At 41.0% G+C, this 13399-nt stretch overlaps 1 protein-coding gene across 2 annotated transcripts in view; it reads right to left on the reverse strand.

The window, feature by feature from the left end:
- Positions 1 to 13399, reverse strand: part of DPYSL3 (dihydropyrimidinase like 3) — a 118742-nt gene that overhangs the window by 30890 nt on the left and 74453 nt on the right. For both annotated transcript variants that reach the window (XM_004042763.5, XM_004042764.5), the window contains exon 2: positions 2598 to 2686. In XM_004042763.5, coding sequence (XP_004042811.1) covers positions 2598 to 2686 — 89 coding nt within the window. The remainder of the gene's footprint in view (positions 1 to 2597; positions 2687 to 13399) is intronic.

A 13399-nucleotide genomic window follows, 5' to 3' on the forward strand; every position in this document is an offset into this window, starting at 1 on the left:
ATCAAAACCATAATGAGATACCATCTCACACCAGTTAGAATGGCGATCATTAAGAAGTCAGGAAAAAACAGATGCTGGAGAGGATTTGGAGAAATAGGAATGCTTTTACACTGTTGGTGGGAGTGTAAACTAGTTCAACCATTGTGGAAGACAGTGTGGCAATTCCTCAGGGATCTAGAACCAGAAATAGCATTTGACCCAGCAATCCCATTACTGGGTATATACCCAGAGGAATATAAATCATTCTACTATAAAGACACATGCACACGTATGTTTATTGCAGCACTATTCACAACAGCAAAGACTTAGAACCAACCCAAATGCCCATTGATGACAGACTGGATAAGGAAAATGTGGCACATATACATCATGAAATACTATGCAGCCATAAAAAAAGAATGAGTTCATGTCCTTTGCAGGGACATGGATGAAGCTGGAAACCATCATTCTTAGTAAACTAACACAGGAACAGGAAACCAAACACCGCATGTTCACACTTATAAGTGGGACTTGAACAATGAGAACATATGGGCACAGGGAGGTGAACATCAAACACCAGGGCCTGTCGGGGGTGGGGGAAAGGGGAGGGATAGCAATAGGAGAAATACCTAATGTAGATGACAGGCTGATGGGTGCAGCAAACCACCATGGCACATGTATACCTATGTAACAAACCTGCACGTTCTGCACATGTATCCCAGAACTTAAAGTGTAATAATAATAATAATAATAAAAAAGTTCTATGAACAATTAGTGCTGCCTATGATGAACTCTGAAATGAGGAAGCATTTGGTAACAAATTTTTCCCATTCTCTCCAAATGAGAGAGCTTGCTACCTCTGAATAGAGCCAACTATATATAATAATTTTTTAGTTAATAGAAAAACATAAAATCAATTGTGGCTTATATTTTGAAGAAATTATTGTCATATATTTTGGCTTTCCCATTGTTTCCATTTTTCTTACTTCCAATATAAGAAAGTAATAATGTAAATTGGCAAGGTAACTATGAACAAATATTTTTTGTTCTTGGATTTGTTCATTCATTCATTCATTCACTCACTCATTCATTCAATGTTATTTGACTAATACATTAACTTTTAGCAAGTTATTTACTCTCTATGTGCTGCTTTCTCCTCATCTCAGGAAACAGGATAATAATAGTACAGTACTTACTTCAGAGGGCTGCTGGCTGATTGAGAGAAAGCATGCAAAACATTTAACATTGTGCCTGGCACATACTACAGATTCAATAAAAAGTAGCTCTTATCAAATTTTTTTGTGCTAAGTCCTGGGTTAAGAATTGGGGATGTGGAATAAACAAGATATGTAAGATATGAGAGTAAGTAAGTCTCCTTACTCTCAAAGGAGACTAACAGTGTCAGAATTGCTATGATTGATGAAAGCACAAGCTGGTTTTGTTTGTTTGTTTGTTTATTTGTTTGTTTGTTTTTGAGACAGAGCCTAGCTCTGTCACCCAGGATGGAGTGCTGGAGTGCAGTGGCGCCATCTTGGCTCACTGCAACCTCTACCTCCTGGGTTCAAGTGATTCCCTTGCCTCAGGTCCCTGAGTAGCTGGGACTGCAGGCATACACCACCACACCCGGTAATTTTTGTATTAGTAAAGACAGAGTTTCACCATGTTGCCCGGGCTGATCTCATACTCCTGAGCTCAAGTGATCTGCCCGCCTCGGCCTCCCAAAGTGCTGGGATTACAGGCACTTAATTACAGCTGCCATGCCCAGCCGAGCGCAAGCTGTTTTGAAAGCACACAGAAGGGAAAGCTAGCCTAGACTTGGGGGCTGGTAAAAAACGTTTGCCTGAAGAAAACTATATCTAAGCCAATTTTTCAAAGATAAGCAAGAGATCTCTTGTAACCAAAATCTTTAGCTAGTCAATGAAGTTAAGTCATATAAAAATAAAACTAAAAGAGGCCAGACAGGGCTAATAGAATGGGTTGGATACACCCAGTCTTTTACAACATCTTAGCAGGGTAGTGTACTTTGTTTTTTGTGATGAAACACTATGTAAATCAAATCTTCTTTTAAAGTTCACTACGTAGGAAACCTACACATAAAACTTACCTGGCTGTGCCACTTACAGGCATCTAATAGTATACATTTTAGAATGTAAGTCTACATCCCTAATGAATTTATTTGCAAATCTTGCATGAAATCTATGTCCTATCGGTGCTCTGCCCATCTAAGTCCTACCCTTAAGTCAAGGTTCAGATTAAATACTCTCTCTACCCCAAAGCGTTACTTCTAAATGAATTTCTTCTTCTTTGTACTTCTAAATCACTTATCCCGACTTCAACTCCTTTGATACTTATTGCACAAAGCCTTATATTTTTAGGGTGCTGTAATTTGTGCACATTTTCCAGTATCCTTAAGGATGATGGCCACATCTTCCACTTTTCCATGACCCATAGAATGCTCATCAATACTTTCTGCCCAAAGTTGCCCTCAGTATCTCACTTCATTCTGTTGATTAAATTAAGATTTTTTTCACTACATTCATGTAATCCAAGCTTCTTTATGAGCCATTAATGAAGAGAGGAAGTGCAAAACAATAAAGAGAAGAATTCCATATACATACTTTATTAAGCCATCTTCCATGTAAATATCAGCATAAAAGGACTGATCATCATTGACGATTCTGCCTCCCTTGATGAGGAGACGGTCACTCTAGAAAAGAAGGAAAACATGAGTTGTTATCACAGGTATGATTTCAGAGAAGAGTGATCTGCCAAGGTTTTCCCAATTCATTGTTCTAGATGTCTAGTAGAAACACATTTACCAAAGACATATGTGTGCTCAATGCACTCAACATTTAAAGTAGGTGTATTTGTTGGGGATCCAGTCTTTCTTGTTTGCCCTTAATTCAAATTATTCTAGAGTTTCACCTCTTGCTTCTGCAATCTATTAATATTATAGCCACCTGGAAACATATCTACTCAAGTAAGTGAGACATTCTTTATATTATATTTTCTGATTCAGTAGGCACTAAATATTTAAAGTGGGATAACATATGCCTCAGTGGCTAGTGCACTCTCTAGTACTCTGTTGACACTCAATGGTGATTCTCAAAAATAGAACTTATGGTTAGGCATACAAGGAAAGAAGCTTTTAAAAGTATTTGCAATTACACGAGGGCATGCTCAGATCATGGTTATGTCTAAAATTCAGGATACTTACAAATGTATGCACAAGTACACACAATGTTGTAAAATGTGTAATAAAACCGCTAGAAGGGAAAAAGGCAAAGTATCTATAGTATTTAACTTACAGTGGAGAAATTATGCAGGATTTATATTTATCTCATTATACTCAATATTCCTCACATTTTCTGAGTGCATTTCTTTATGGCTTTAATTATGAGAAAAATAAAGCCTTTTTAAAAATTATAACTTAGATGAAATTTGAGTTACCCAACAGGAAACAATGCAAGTTATTAACAAAGTTAATGAAGTATTAACAAAGTAAACATATACTTTATATATAAGTCAGGAGAGGGACAAATCAGTGTCAACCTGACAGATCACAAGTTTCATTAAATGAATGTAGCTTAGACTGAAGTATGAGGGATGGATGAAGCTTTGTTGGGTTCATGGAGGAGAAAACAATTCCCAGGAGTCTGGCTGAGTGTAGCTACAGCATGAATAAAGAATGAGAGGGTGGACTTTGTGAAGAATTCAACTTCACAGAGAGATTTCAACTCCAACCAACCATCCATCCATCCATCCATCCGTCCATCCATCCATTCATCCATCCATTCATTCCCAGGTCATTGCTTTTATGGAGCTTAAAGGGAAAGTCTGGCAATAGAGAAATAAAGTAGACAAAACAAATCAAGCAATCTAAAATTATATTAAGTGTCACAAAATACAGGGGAGTGGGCTTGTTTAGAGGCTGGAAAATGTCTTTTCAGGGAAGAGCAATTTAGATGGGGGTGGGGGTGAAGAACTTCTCTAGGTAGAAGGAATAGCATGTGCACAAGCCTAGAGGTAGGACTAAGTTTTGTTTCTCTGAAAACCTGAAAAAGCTCAATGTGGAAGGAGCTTAGGGTTCAAGGAAGAAAGTGGCATTAAATCAGGTTGGGGAGGTAGGCAGGCTATTCATGCTGGGTTTGGTAAGAGTTTGAGTTTGAATGAAAATACACTGAGACATATGTCAGGATTGCAAGCAGAGCGGTGAAGACCTGTGTTGAGAAGTCAGCTCTAGAATGCACTGCTCAGGGCCAATGTTCTCCATGGCTATTTGACTATGAGGATTAAGAGTCACTGATTAAGGGGTCAAGGGCAGGGAGACATCATATGCAGGGCCAAACATGGTCATCATTCCCTTGATGCTGATTCTGTAGCCCCTGTTTGAGAACATCAGCTTTCAAAGAGGATATAAATTTTATGGAGGACGGAGCCCCAAAACCAGCTGACTTCTGGCTTCAGAAATGAAAGGGCCAGAGAATGAGATTTGAAGGTAGGCCCCATCTGGGATACAGAAAATTACCACCTAGCTTCCCCTGCTCTTCTAAGGTATTGCATAAGAAGAAATTTCATCATATCATATTGTCAGGGGAAATTATTTTTTTAAAGATACAGATCAATTAAGTGTTCCAAAACAAACTACATATGTGGCAAGGAAGACATGCCTATGAGGTCAAATACAAAGGTCCACCACACATGATATACAAGCCCCTCATGATCTGGTCTGTTAATATGTCCACCTTCATTTCTATCATGTGTGGCCTATATTTTAAAATGACAAAACATGCAGTTCTTGTCACATTATCAGGCTCTCTGTCCACTAGGCATTTACAAAAATGTTCTCTCTGCCTTCTCATATAATCACCTGGCGTCTAGCAGTCATCTGCTTTGTCAAGGCTCCAAAGGGCTTTTCCTCCACGATGTGTGACCTGATCTTCCAGCAAATTTCATCTGCTCCCACTGCAAGTTAGTTGGAAAAATAACAATGTTCTACTGTAGCTGATTTATTTATTACTCAAGTTATCTCCTGACTAAACCAAAGACTCCTTTAGTCCTGGAACAATGTATCTTTTGATATTTCTACCTTAGTTCCTGGAGCTCATCCTAGACAGCTATTCCATATTGGTTGAATGAATAGGTGAAGGGTGGGACACAGGAGGTTGTATTATATCCACATGATGTAAAGGTGTCTGGGTCAGAATATTGTGGGAAGCGGCCAAAAATTAGAGTTTTGAGAAAATAAATGATGGCTTTGTGATATACTATTTTAACAGTACTGCAAAATTATATGAGGCAGTCCTAGGTCTGTGCTTCCAAACTAGTGTGTACACATTAGAAAAATACATATTCCCAGGCTGTGCTCTACATCACCAAATCTGCATTTTTATAAGCTCCTTATGCAGCCATCAGGCAGCCCAGTACCAAGTCACAGACCAGCACAAGGAACCACTGCCCTCCTGCCTGCCCCCAACCCCACCCAACAGTTCTATGTGTGTCCAGGAAGGTGACAGAACATCTTCAACAGGAACTTCATAATAATAACAATCTTGGTAACTGTAAGAGTACCCTCCCTCTCATAACTCAATGCTTTCCTGATTTTCTTTATCTTCCCAGCAAAGAGCTGAACTAAACTGGGTTTTGGAAAGGGGCCAGTTTCTGTCTGAACTGAGACCAGTTATGAAATATGACCAGCCTAAGGACACGCAGCCCTGAGCCACTGGTGTGATCATCACTCCCTTCAACACGCATGAAATGTCAGCAAAGGGGCAAATGCTATCTCCAGCCCTATGAACATCAGGGGGATAGTAAGCACTGATCCAAGTGGAATTAACACCATTGAGATGGTGTCATTGGAAACTTTTCAAATAGTAATTAAATAAAATCTTTCTGGCTCAATAATCAGGAATCTAAACAGAGCCCAAAGATGAATGATAGGCCTGGTGTAGGTTTCAGAGAAGAGATTAAGAAGAGTTTTCTCCATGGGCTACAAATATTAACATTATTAATTTGTTTTCACCATGCAGAGCAAAAATATCAAAACCTGAACTTAAAGAGCTCAAATAAATGCTTCCTCTATGGGTCTTCAGCTTGCCCTGCTATCTTCCCCAATTTTAACTCTTTCCATGGAAGGGGGATCCACTACAAATGGCGGCCTAGGCAAATCAGTCATCAACAAAGAGGAATCTGAAAGGCAATTCTTAGGCTTGGCACTGGGGAATGTGAGCGTGGGGTATGACATAACCACTGACCATCCCCAGGTCACATAAAATCAAACCCCACTGGACACAAAAAAGTGTTTGTCTATGAATTCATGGATGAGCCTGATAGATTAACACATGCTAGGATCAAAAGCCAACAAAATGAACAAACCCAACATCTCTGATTAAAAGTTGCTCTCTCCTTGGCAGGGACATGGATGGAGCTGGAAGCCATTATCCTTAGCAAACTAACACAGGAATAGAAAATCAAACACTACATGTTCTCACTTATAAGTGGGAGCTGAACAATGAGAACACATGGACACAGGGAGGAAAACAACACACACTGGGGCCTGTCACGGTGGGTGGGGTGCGGGGAGGAGGGAGAGCATCAGGATAAATAGCTAATGAATGCTGGGCTTGATACCTAAGTGATGGGTTGATAGATGCAGCAAACCACCATGGCACATGTTTACCTATGTAACAAACCTGTGCATCCTGTACATGTATCCCAGAACTTAAAATAAAATAAAATAAAAGTTCTCTCAGTGATGAATATGGCTCAGTGGGCCTCTTCACCTTCTGTTCCTGGCAGCCAAGACTGCCAAGCGTCCATGAGCTGATGTCTGAGGAGGTCAAATGGTCTTGTCTACAAAGTTAGCAATCTTTCTAATGTAATTATATATATATATATAAAGAATGATGATATCACTAGGGCATGCTGTGGTAATCTGAAGGGTATCTGGAACCCAAAATGAACGTATTCAGAGCCTGAAGCAACCCGCCACTGACCTGCCTTAGGCCCTGCACAGCTACCAAGAGCTAAGTGTGTCACTGTCTTGCAGCCCAGCAGGGTTCTAGGCATACCAGCTGGCAAGTTTGGGTCCAGCTAGGTTTTGCCACTGCTGGGAGAATCAGACACACCACTTAACTACGTGTGTGATCTTGAGTTGGGACTTAACCTCTCAGAGCATCATTTTTTTTCATCAGCCCAGAGTGGATAGTAATACTCAGCTCACATCACAGGGTGGCTGCCAGTGTGCGTGTGTGTGTGCGTGTATAATCTAGCACACAAGTAAATAGCTAATAAGTATTACATTTATTCCATTAATATTATTTATAATACTTTGAATGTTTTTAAGCCTTAAGTATGTTGGTGAGAGACTATTTCTATTTTCCAAATGGGGAGATATATACAGAGAGGTGAGTGACCTTCTCCACATGACAGAGGAGATTAGTTCCAATTTGAAGTAAACCCATGTCTCCCATCTCCTGGCACATCACTGATTTCTCCTAGGCCACTGTACCAAGTGTCTTTAAACCTTATGACAAGCAGCTCTTTCTGACAGGGCTCTCTTCTCTATTTGATACTGAATTTGTTCCAGTGTCCAAACTGCGTCCAGTTCTCTCAGGTAGGTAGCTTTAGGAATTCAGTAACTTTCAAGCCACTACTTATAAAATCAGTGCAATACACCTGCCCCTTAATGGCCTGAATGTGTTAATGTTTATAAAGGGATCTACTTTGCAATCCAGCTTGGCACAGGACTTTAAAGTGTGATATAAGTCTAACATCTTTTCCTTCACTAGGGTATGATACTGATTAGGAAAACTAACCATAAAAAACTCAGTGTGGGAGAAGGAGAAGGAAAGAGAGAGGAACAAAGAAATGAATAAAGGAAGGAAGTAAAAAGAGAGAGAGAAAGCAAAAGAGAGGGAGGGAAAAAGGTAGGGAGGAAGGGAGGGAGGAAAGGAGGGAAGAAGAAAGAAGGATGGGGGCCAGGTGTGGCGGCTCACGCCTGTAATCCCAGCATTTTGGGAGGCCGAGGCGGGTGGGTCACCTGAGGTCAGGAGTTTGAGAGCAGCCTGGCCAACATGGTGAAACCCTGTCTCTACTAAAAATACAAAAAGAAAAAGAAAAAAGTTAGCCAGGCATCATGGCAGGCGTCTGTAATGCCAGCTACTTGGGAGGTTGAGGCAGGAGAATCACTTGAACCTGGGAGGCAGAGATTGCAGTGAGCCAAGATCGCACCATTGCACTCCGGCCTAGGCAACAGAGTGAGACTTGGTCTCAAAATAAAAAAAAAGAAAAAAAAGGAAAAAGAAAAAAGAAAGGAAGGAAAGGAGGGAGAAAAGGAGAAAGAGAGGAAAGGGCGGGGAGAGAGAACTGGAAGATGTAATAAATGCTATAAGGAATGTTAAGAATGACAGATGCAAAGTAAAATAGGGAATGAAAAGATAGAATCTTGAGCTAAAAGCCTACTAGAGATGTTGGTCTCCATTTTAATTTTCCTCCCCTAGTCTTCAACTTACAGAACATAAATTACCACCTTTGTCTATCTGAGGTAATGAGAACATGCCTCTCAGAGAAACCAAAGCCCTCCATGGACTTCTTCCCAGTCAATAAAGTCAGCCTGAGAACAGCGCTTAAGACACATCTGTTCCACACTCCGCAGACATTCCAGCAGCTCAGAGTAAAAACTATAATCCTATAAAGAGGATATAAAATGAAGAATGAGACTTCCAAAATCAAATATTTTGTTACCTGCATTAACAAAGCGCAGACTGTGACCTTCTCAGTGGGGATTCAAGATCCTTTTAAAATCCAGATGAAGGTGCAGGTGGTTATTTAAAATAAATTCCCATTTGGGCAATTAGATTTGATTTCCTAAAACACTTTCACTCTTAAGAAAACATCAGGATGGATAGACTGCATGGATGAAATCTTGTTTTTCTTCCCCAAAGCAGCACCAGTTCAAGAAGAGAGGAAAAACCAGACATTCTAAGATAGTCCAGTTGACTCAAGGTGGTATTTAGGAAAAGGTACTAAATACGCTCTCAGGAGACTCGAGTTCTCATCCTGGCTCTGTTATTAAATATGTTGCCTTGGGTGAGACATGCAGACATGAGCTTGACTTCTAGCACCAACACTACCCGTGTTTGGATAAATGACTTCACCTCTCTGGGTGGGCTTCAGTTACCTCATCAGTGAACAGTGGGGACAATGATACCTTTTTCTGAGGGTACAGACAAGGATTGTGGGGCATACTATATATAAAGGGTTGAACTCTGCTTGGCACACTATAAATGCTCAATATGTGTGAGCTACCATCATCATTATTATTTCTTACAATTATAACCAACCATTGTAAAACTCCTCTCTCACAAATACTCAAGAAGGACTGAACTAACACTTTGTTAATCAAAATATAACATACCTTGCCATAAAGGGAATTCCAGAGACGCCAGTCCCCAGCCAAGCCTCAGCAACTGTTCTCAGCTCCTGCCACCAGCAGCCAAGGTCAGCCAAGACTTCCCCTTTTAAACCCAACCCCACAGGGCAAGTTCCCATGGCCCCTCCAGGTCATTTTTCCTCTGGAAATAAGCCCTTGTGAGGAGATAACAATCTACACTCTTCCAGCAGGACTGTAGAGAGGGCAGTAAGGTCTTAAAGCTGCCTCCCACCCACGCTCCCTCCAGTACATGGGTGTGTTTCTAGGACCCTCGATGACAAGCATGCCATTGAGACACACAGAAAGGCCTGGGAGAAGATAGACATATTGAGGAGCAATGCAGTTTCTTGGCTCTGAGTCTTCATTGAAATTGGGCATAGTTTACCAGGGTTGGCTATTCCAAACCTCTGAACTGCTACAGATGAGACTCTCAAACACTCCTCCCTTTCCTCATCACCTAAACATACTTAATGACCACTGAGGTGTGCTGGAAGTAGGTCAACCTGGGGCACTCCCTTCAAAATGCAACTCACGAAGCAGAATACATAACACATGGAAAGCACTGTCTTCACTTTCTTTATTATCTTTGGTTTAGCCCTAGATGGACAGACACAAGGTAGGAAAAACAGCAATGTGGAGGCAGCAGTAGCCCAGGGAAGCATTAATCAGGGCAGAGTGGCTGCTCTGTTGTCTGAACTGGAGAATCAAAGCCAGCTATGTGCATTCTTCCCTCCCCAGAACTTCATGTTAACCATTTTAAAGATGTCATTATCAAAGGGCCTGACAAGTGATGTGGCCTGCCCTGGGTCACAGTGGATGGGGGAATGGACTGTGGGGAGCATCCTAATCCTAGCCCCCGATAATGGTCTCTTAATCTTCAACAGTGTTCCAGACACAGATAAGTACAAATAGATAACACGCCAGAAGCAAGAGAATGTGGAGGAGAGGGACAGCACTGGACAAGAGGAGCCCTAGAGAGATTCCATTCTCAACGAGAAAGGTCAGCTGGGTCTGTGTAGCTCAAACCTCAGTCATTTGTGCACTACCTGCATGATATCTGACACAGCCTGCAATAAACTGTGCTGTTATTTGCTTAATATTATCCTTATATAAATGTATTTTAAAAGAAAACACTATCTTAGTCTCATAAATTCTAAACTAGTGTTACTTGCCAAAAATAAACAGTGAACCTAGGAATGAATACAATAAAAACATCACTAAATTTTGTCTACATTCTGCTGCCTTCGAGAGGGCTCTAAAGGATGATCTTGGATCTGTTATTTTGTTAAAAAGGAAGATTATCACGGATCAGGGAGATGTTAATGAGAAGCTAGTAGTAAACAGAGACTTTTTCCTTGATCTACTCAGAAGATTTGAAAAAGAACTAGAAAGGGGACAAAATTTGTCATTATGCGATTCCATGTTATTTAATGCCTTCTTCCACAACCCCCTAAAATGATCTTATGAAACAGCTGGAACCATCTCTGCTATTGAAGTATAGGTCCATATGTGTCCACATGGGCCTGTGAGAAGCAAGGGCAGGACCCAAAGTAGAGTGACGGGGACCACCCACATCAGGCAGTACAGCAGAAGGATGAGATTACTGGGGACCATGCTCTGGGTCCGAAGCTTGGGTGGATGGGGAAAAAGGCAGGGTGGGGTAGGGTCACTTGCAGGAACAAAGATGCCTTATCAGAAAACAGGAAACCAGATATGGGTAAGTGAAGACATATGGCAAATCTTTAACTGGGCTTTTGGTTGGAAAAAAATAGAAGGGTTCCTGCCTGGGAAGAAAACCAGCCTAATAGCAGTTTTTGAAGCTACCCCCAGAACTGTAGGTAGCAACTGAGGGAGTCCAGAAGCCAGGGCTACATTAGCGTCTCTGCCATTAAGTTATTCTGTGATTTTAGGCAACTAACTTGATGCTTCTTTGTGCCTCAGCTTCTTCAGCTGAGTGAAGGTAAACCTTTCTAAAAAGGCACATTTATATATCTGTAAAGTATAGATAATAATGCTTACCTCACAGGGCTACTGTGAGAGTTAAAGACATGATGCAGGGTTGGTACTCACAAAAGACTCCTGGCCAGGCGCAGTGGCTCACGCCTGTAATCCCAGCACTCTCGGCGGCCAAGGCGGGCGGATCACGAGGTCAGGAGATCGAGACCATCCTGGCCAACATGGTGAAACCCCGTCTCTACTAAAAATACAAAAATTAACTGGGCGTGGTGGCGTCCCTGTAATCCCAGCTACTCAAGAGGCTGAGGCAGGAGAATTGCTTGAACCAGGGAGTCAGAGGTTGCAGTGAGCTGAGATTGCACCACTGCACTCCAGCCTGGTGACAGAGCAAAACTCCGTCTCAAAAAAAAAAAAAAAAAGACTCCTAAGTGGTAGGTATTACACATATTACTACTGCTCCTACCACCTTGCTACAACTTCTATTCTACTGCTCTTGTAATATCGATGTACTGTTAAAATCAAATCCAAATTACAGTACAAATACAAGGCAGCTATTACCATTTTATACAAGCTGCTTGAGAAATCTGTAGCTCAGGACCAGAGTATAAAGTCCAGTACCGATTAAAGCCAAGTCAGTGCTTTAGAGAGCTAATTCATGCCCCTTTGGTCTGGATTTATATGATAGTTTTGTGTTTTATTACTTGTTTGTTTTGCTTTGCATTGTTCCTTTTTAGGCCTCAAATACATGTGCCATGGGTGGAAGCTCTCTTACATATGCGGACTAGAGAAGTGACATCCAGCTTCAATCAAACAAGATCTCTTGTCCCTTGAGCCCCTGGGCCTGTGCAAAAGCCAAATGCCTATTCCATCAGGAAGAGGTGCCTAAATTCAACCTAAGTCTTTATTCTAAGGGTAAACGAGTTTAATAATTCATTCCTGAAACATATGCTTGTGTAACTACTAGCCATGAAGTTGAATACAGAAGGTGAATAGAGAAGTAAAGATAAAACAGTAAGAAAAGTAAGCCAGGATCGCAAATAGTAATGTGACCTAAAAAGACGAAGAGTAAAACTATAGAAAGACAGTAAAATGATCAGTGGTTACCAGTTGGGGCGGGGGGTAGGGGAACAGGGAGGGGATGAACTGGTGAGTAAGCGGAGCACTGAAGTGGCTCAGGGCAATGAAACAGTCCTAGACGATACTGCAATGATGGACACATGACATTTTTCATTTGTTAAGACCCGTAGAACTACTCAACAATGAGTGAGTTATAATGTAAACTGGACTCTCTTCAATGTATCAATATTGGTTCATCTATTGTAACAAGCATACCACACCAATGTAAGGTGTTAATAAGAGAGGAAACTTGGGGGTGAGGAGGGAGTGAGAAAGAGTCTATGGGAGCTCTCTGTACTTTGTGCACAATTTTTCTGTAAGCCTAAAACTTCTCTAAAAAACAAAGTCTATTAATTAAGAAACGTGGGGGGAAGAGAGAGAGAGAGGAGAGAGGCAGGCAGAAAAATCTTTTGTCTGGCAGAGATTAAAGGATCCACAGAGGCCTTGCCTAAGTGAATCTAAGGTAAATAGCTGATTTGTACACGTGGGTATGGCCAACGGCAATTATGATCACAGTGTGTTACAATAATTCATAATTACCATTTACTGAAAACTTCTTATTTGCTGAAAACAGATAGAAGCTTTAAGTACATCTTGTTCAATCAATCTTCAAGTGCTATGAATTATATGCTGCTGTCATTCCCATTGCATTGATGAAGACATGGAAGCTTAGGGAGGTTAGCTCATGGTCCAATATCACACAACCAATCACTGGGAGAACCAATGGTATCGATGCAAGAAATGCATCTCTATAAGAGATTGTGGAGTTAGGCACCCTCCTTCCTTCAAAGCTTAAGATACTGGAATAAGGGATGCAAACGGCTGCCAACTAGGAAGTTTGACTTTTACTATGTAGTAGTCCTAGAAGGATCTTCAAAAAATAAGTAAAATAGTCAATCATAGGGTCAAAAAATC

Source organism: Gorilla gorilla, chromosome 4 (genome assembly GCF_029281585.2).
Source record: "Gorilla gorilla gorilla isolate KB3781 chromosome 4, NHGRI_mGorGor1-v2.1_pri, whole genome shotgun sequence".
Lineage (NCBI taxonomy): Eukaryota > Metazoa > Chordata > Mammalia > Primates > Hominidae > Gorilla > Gorilla gorilla.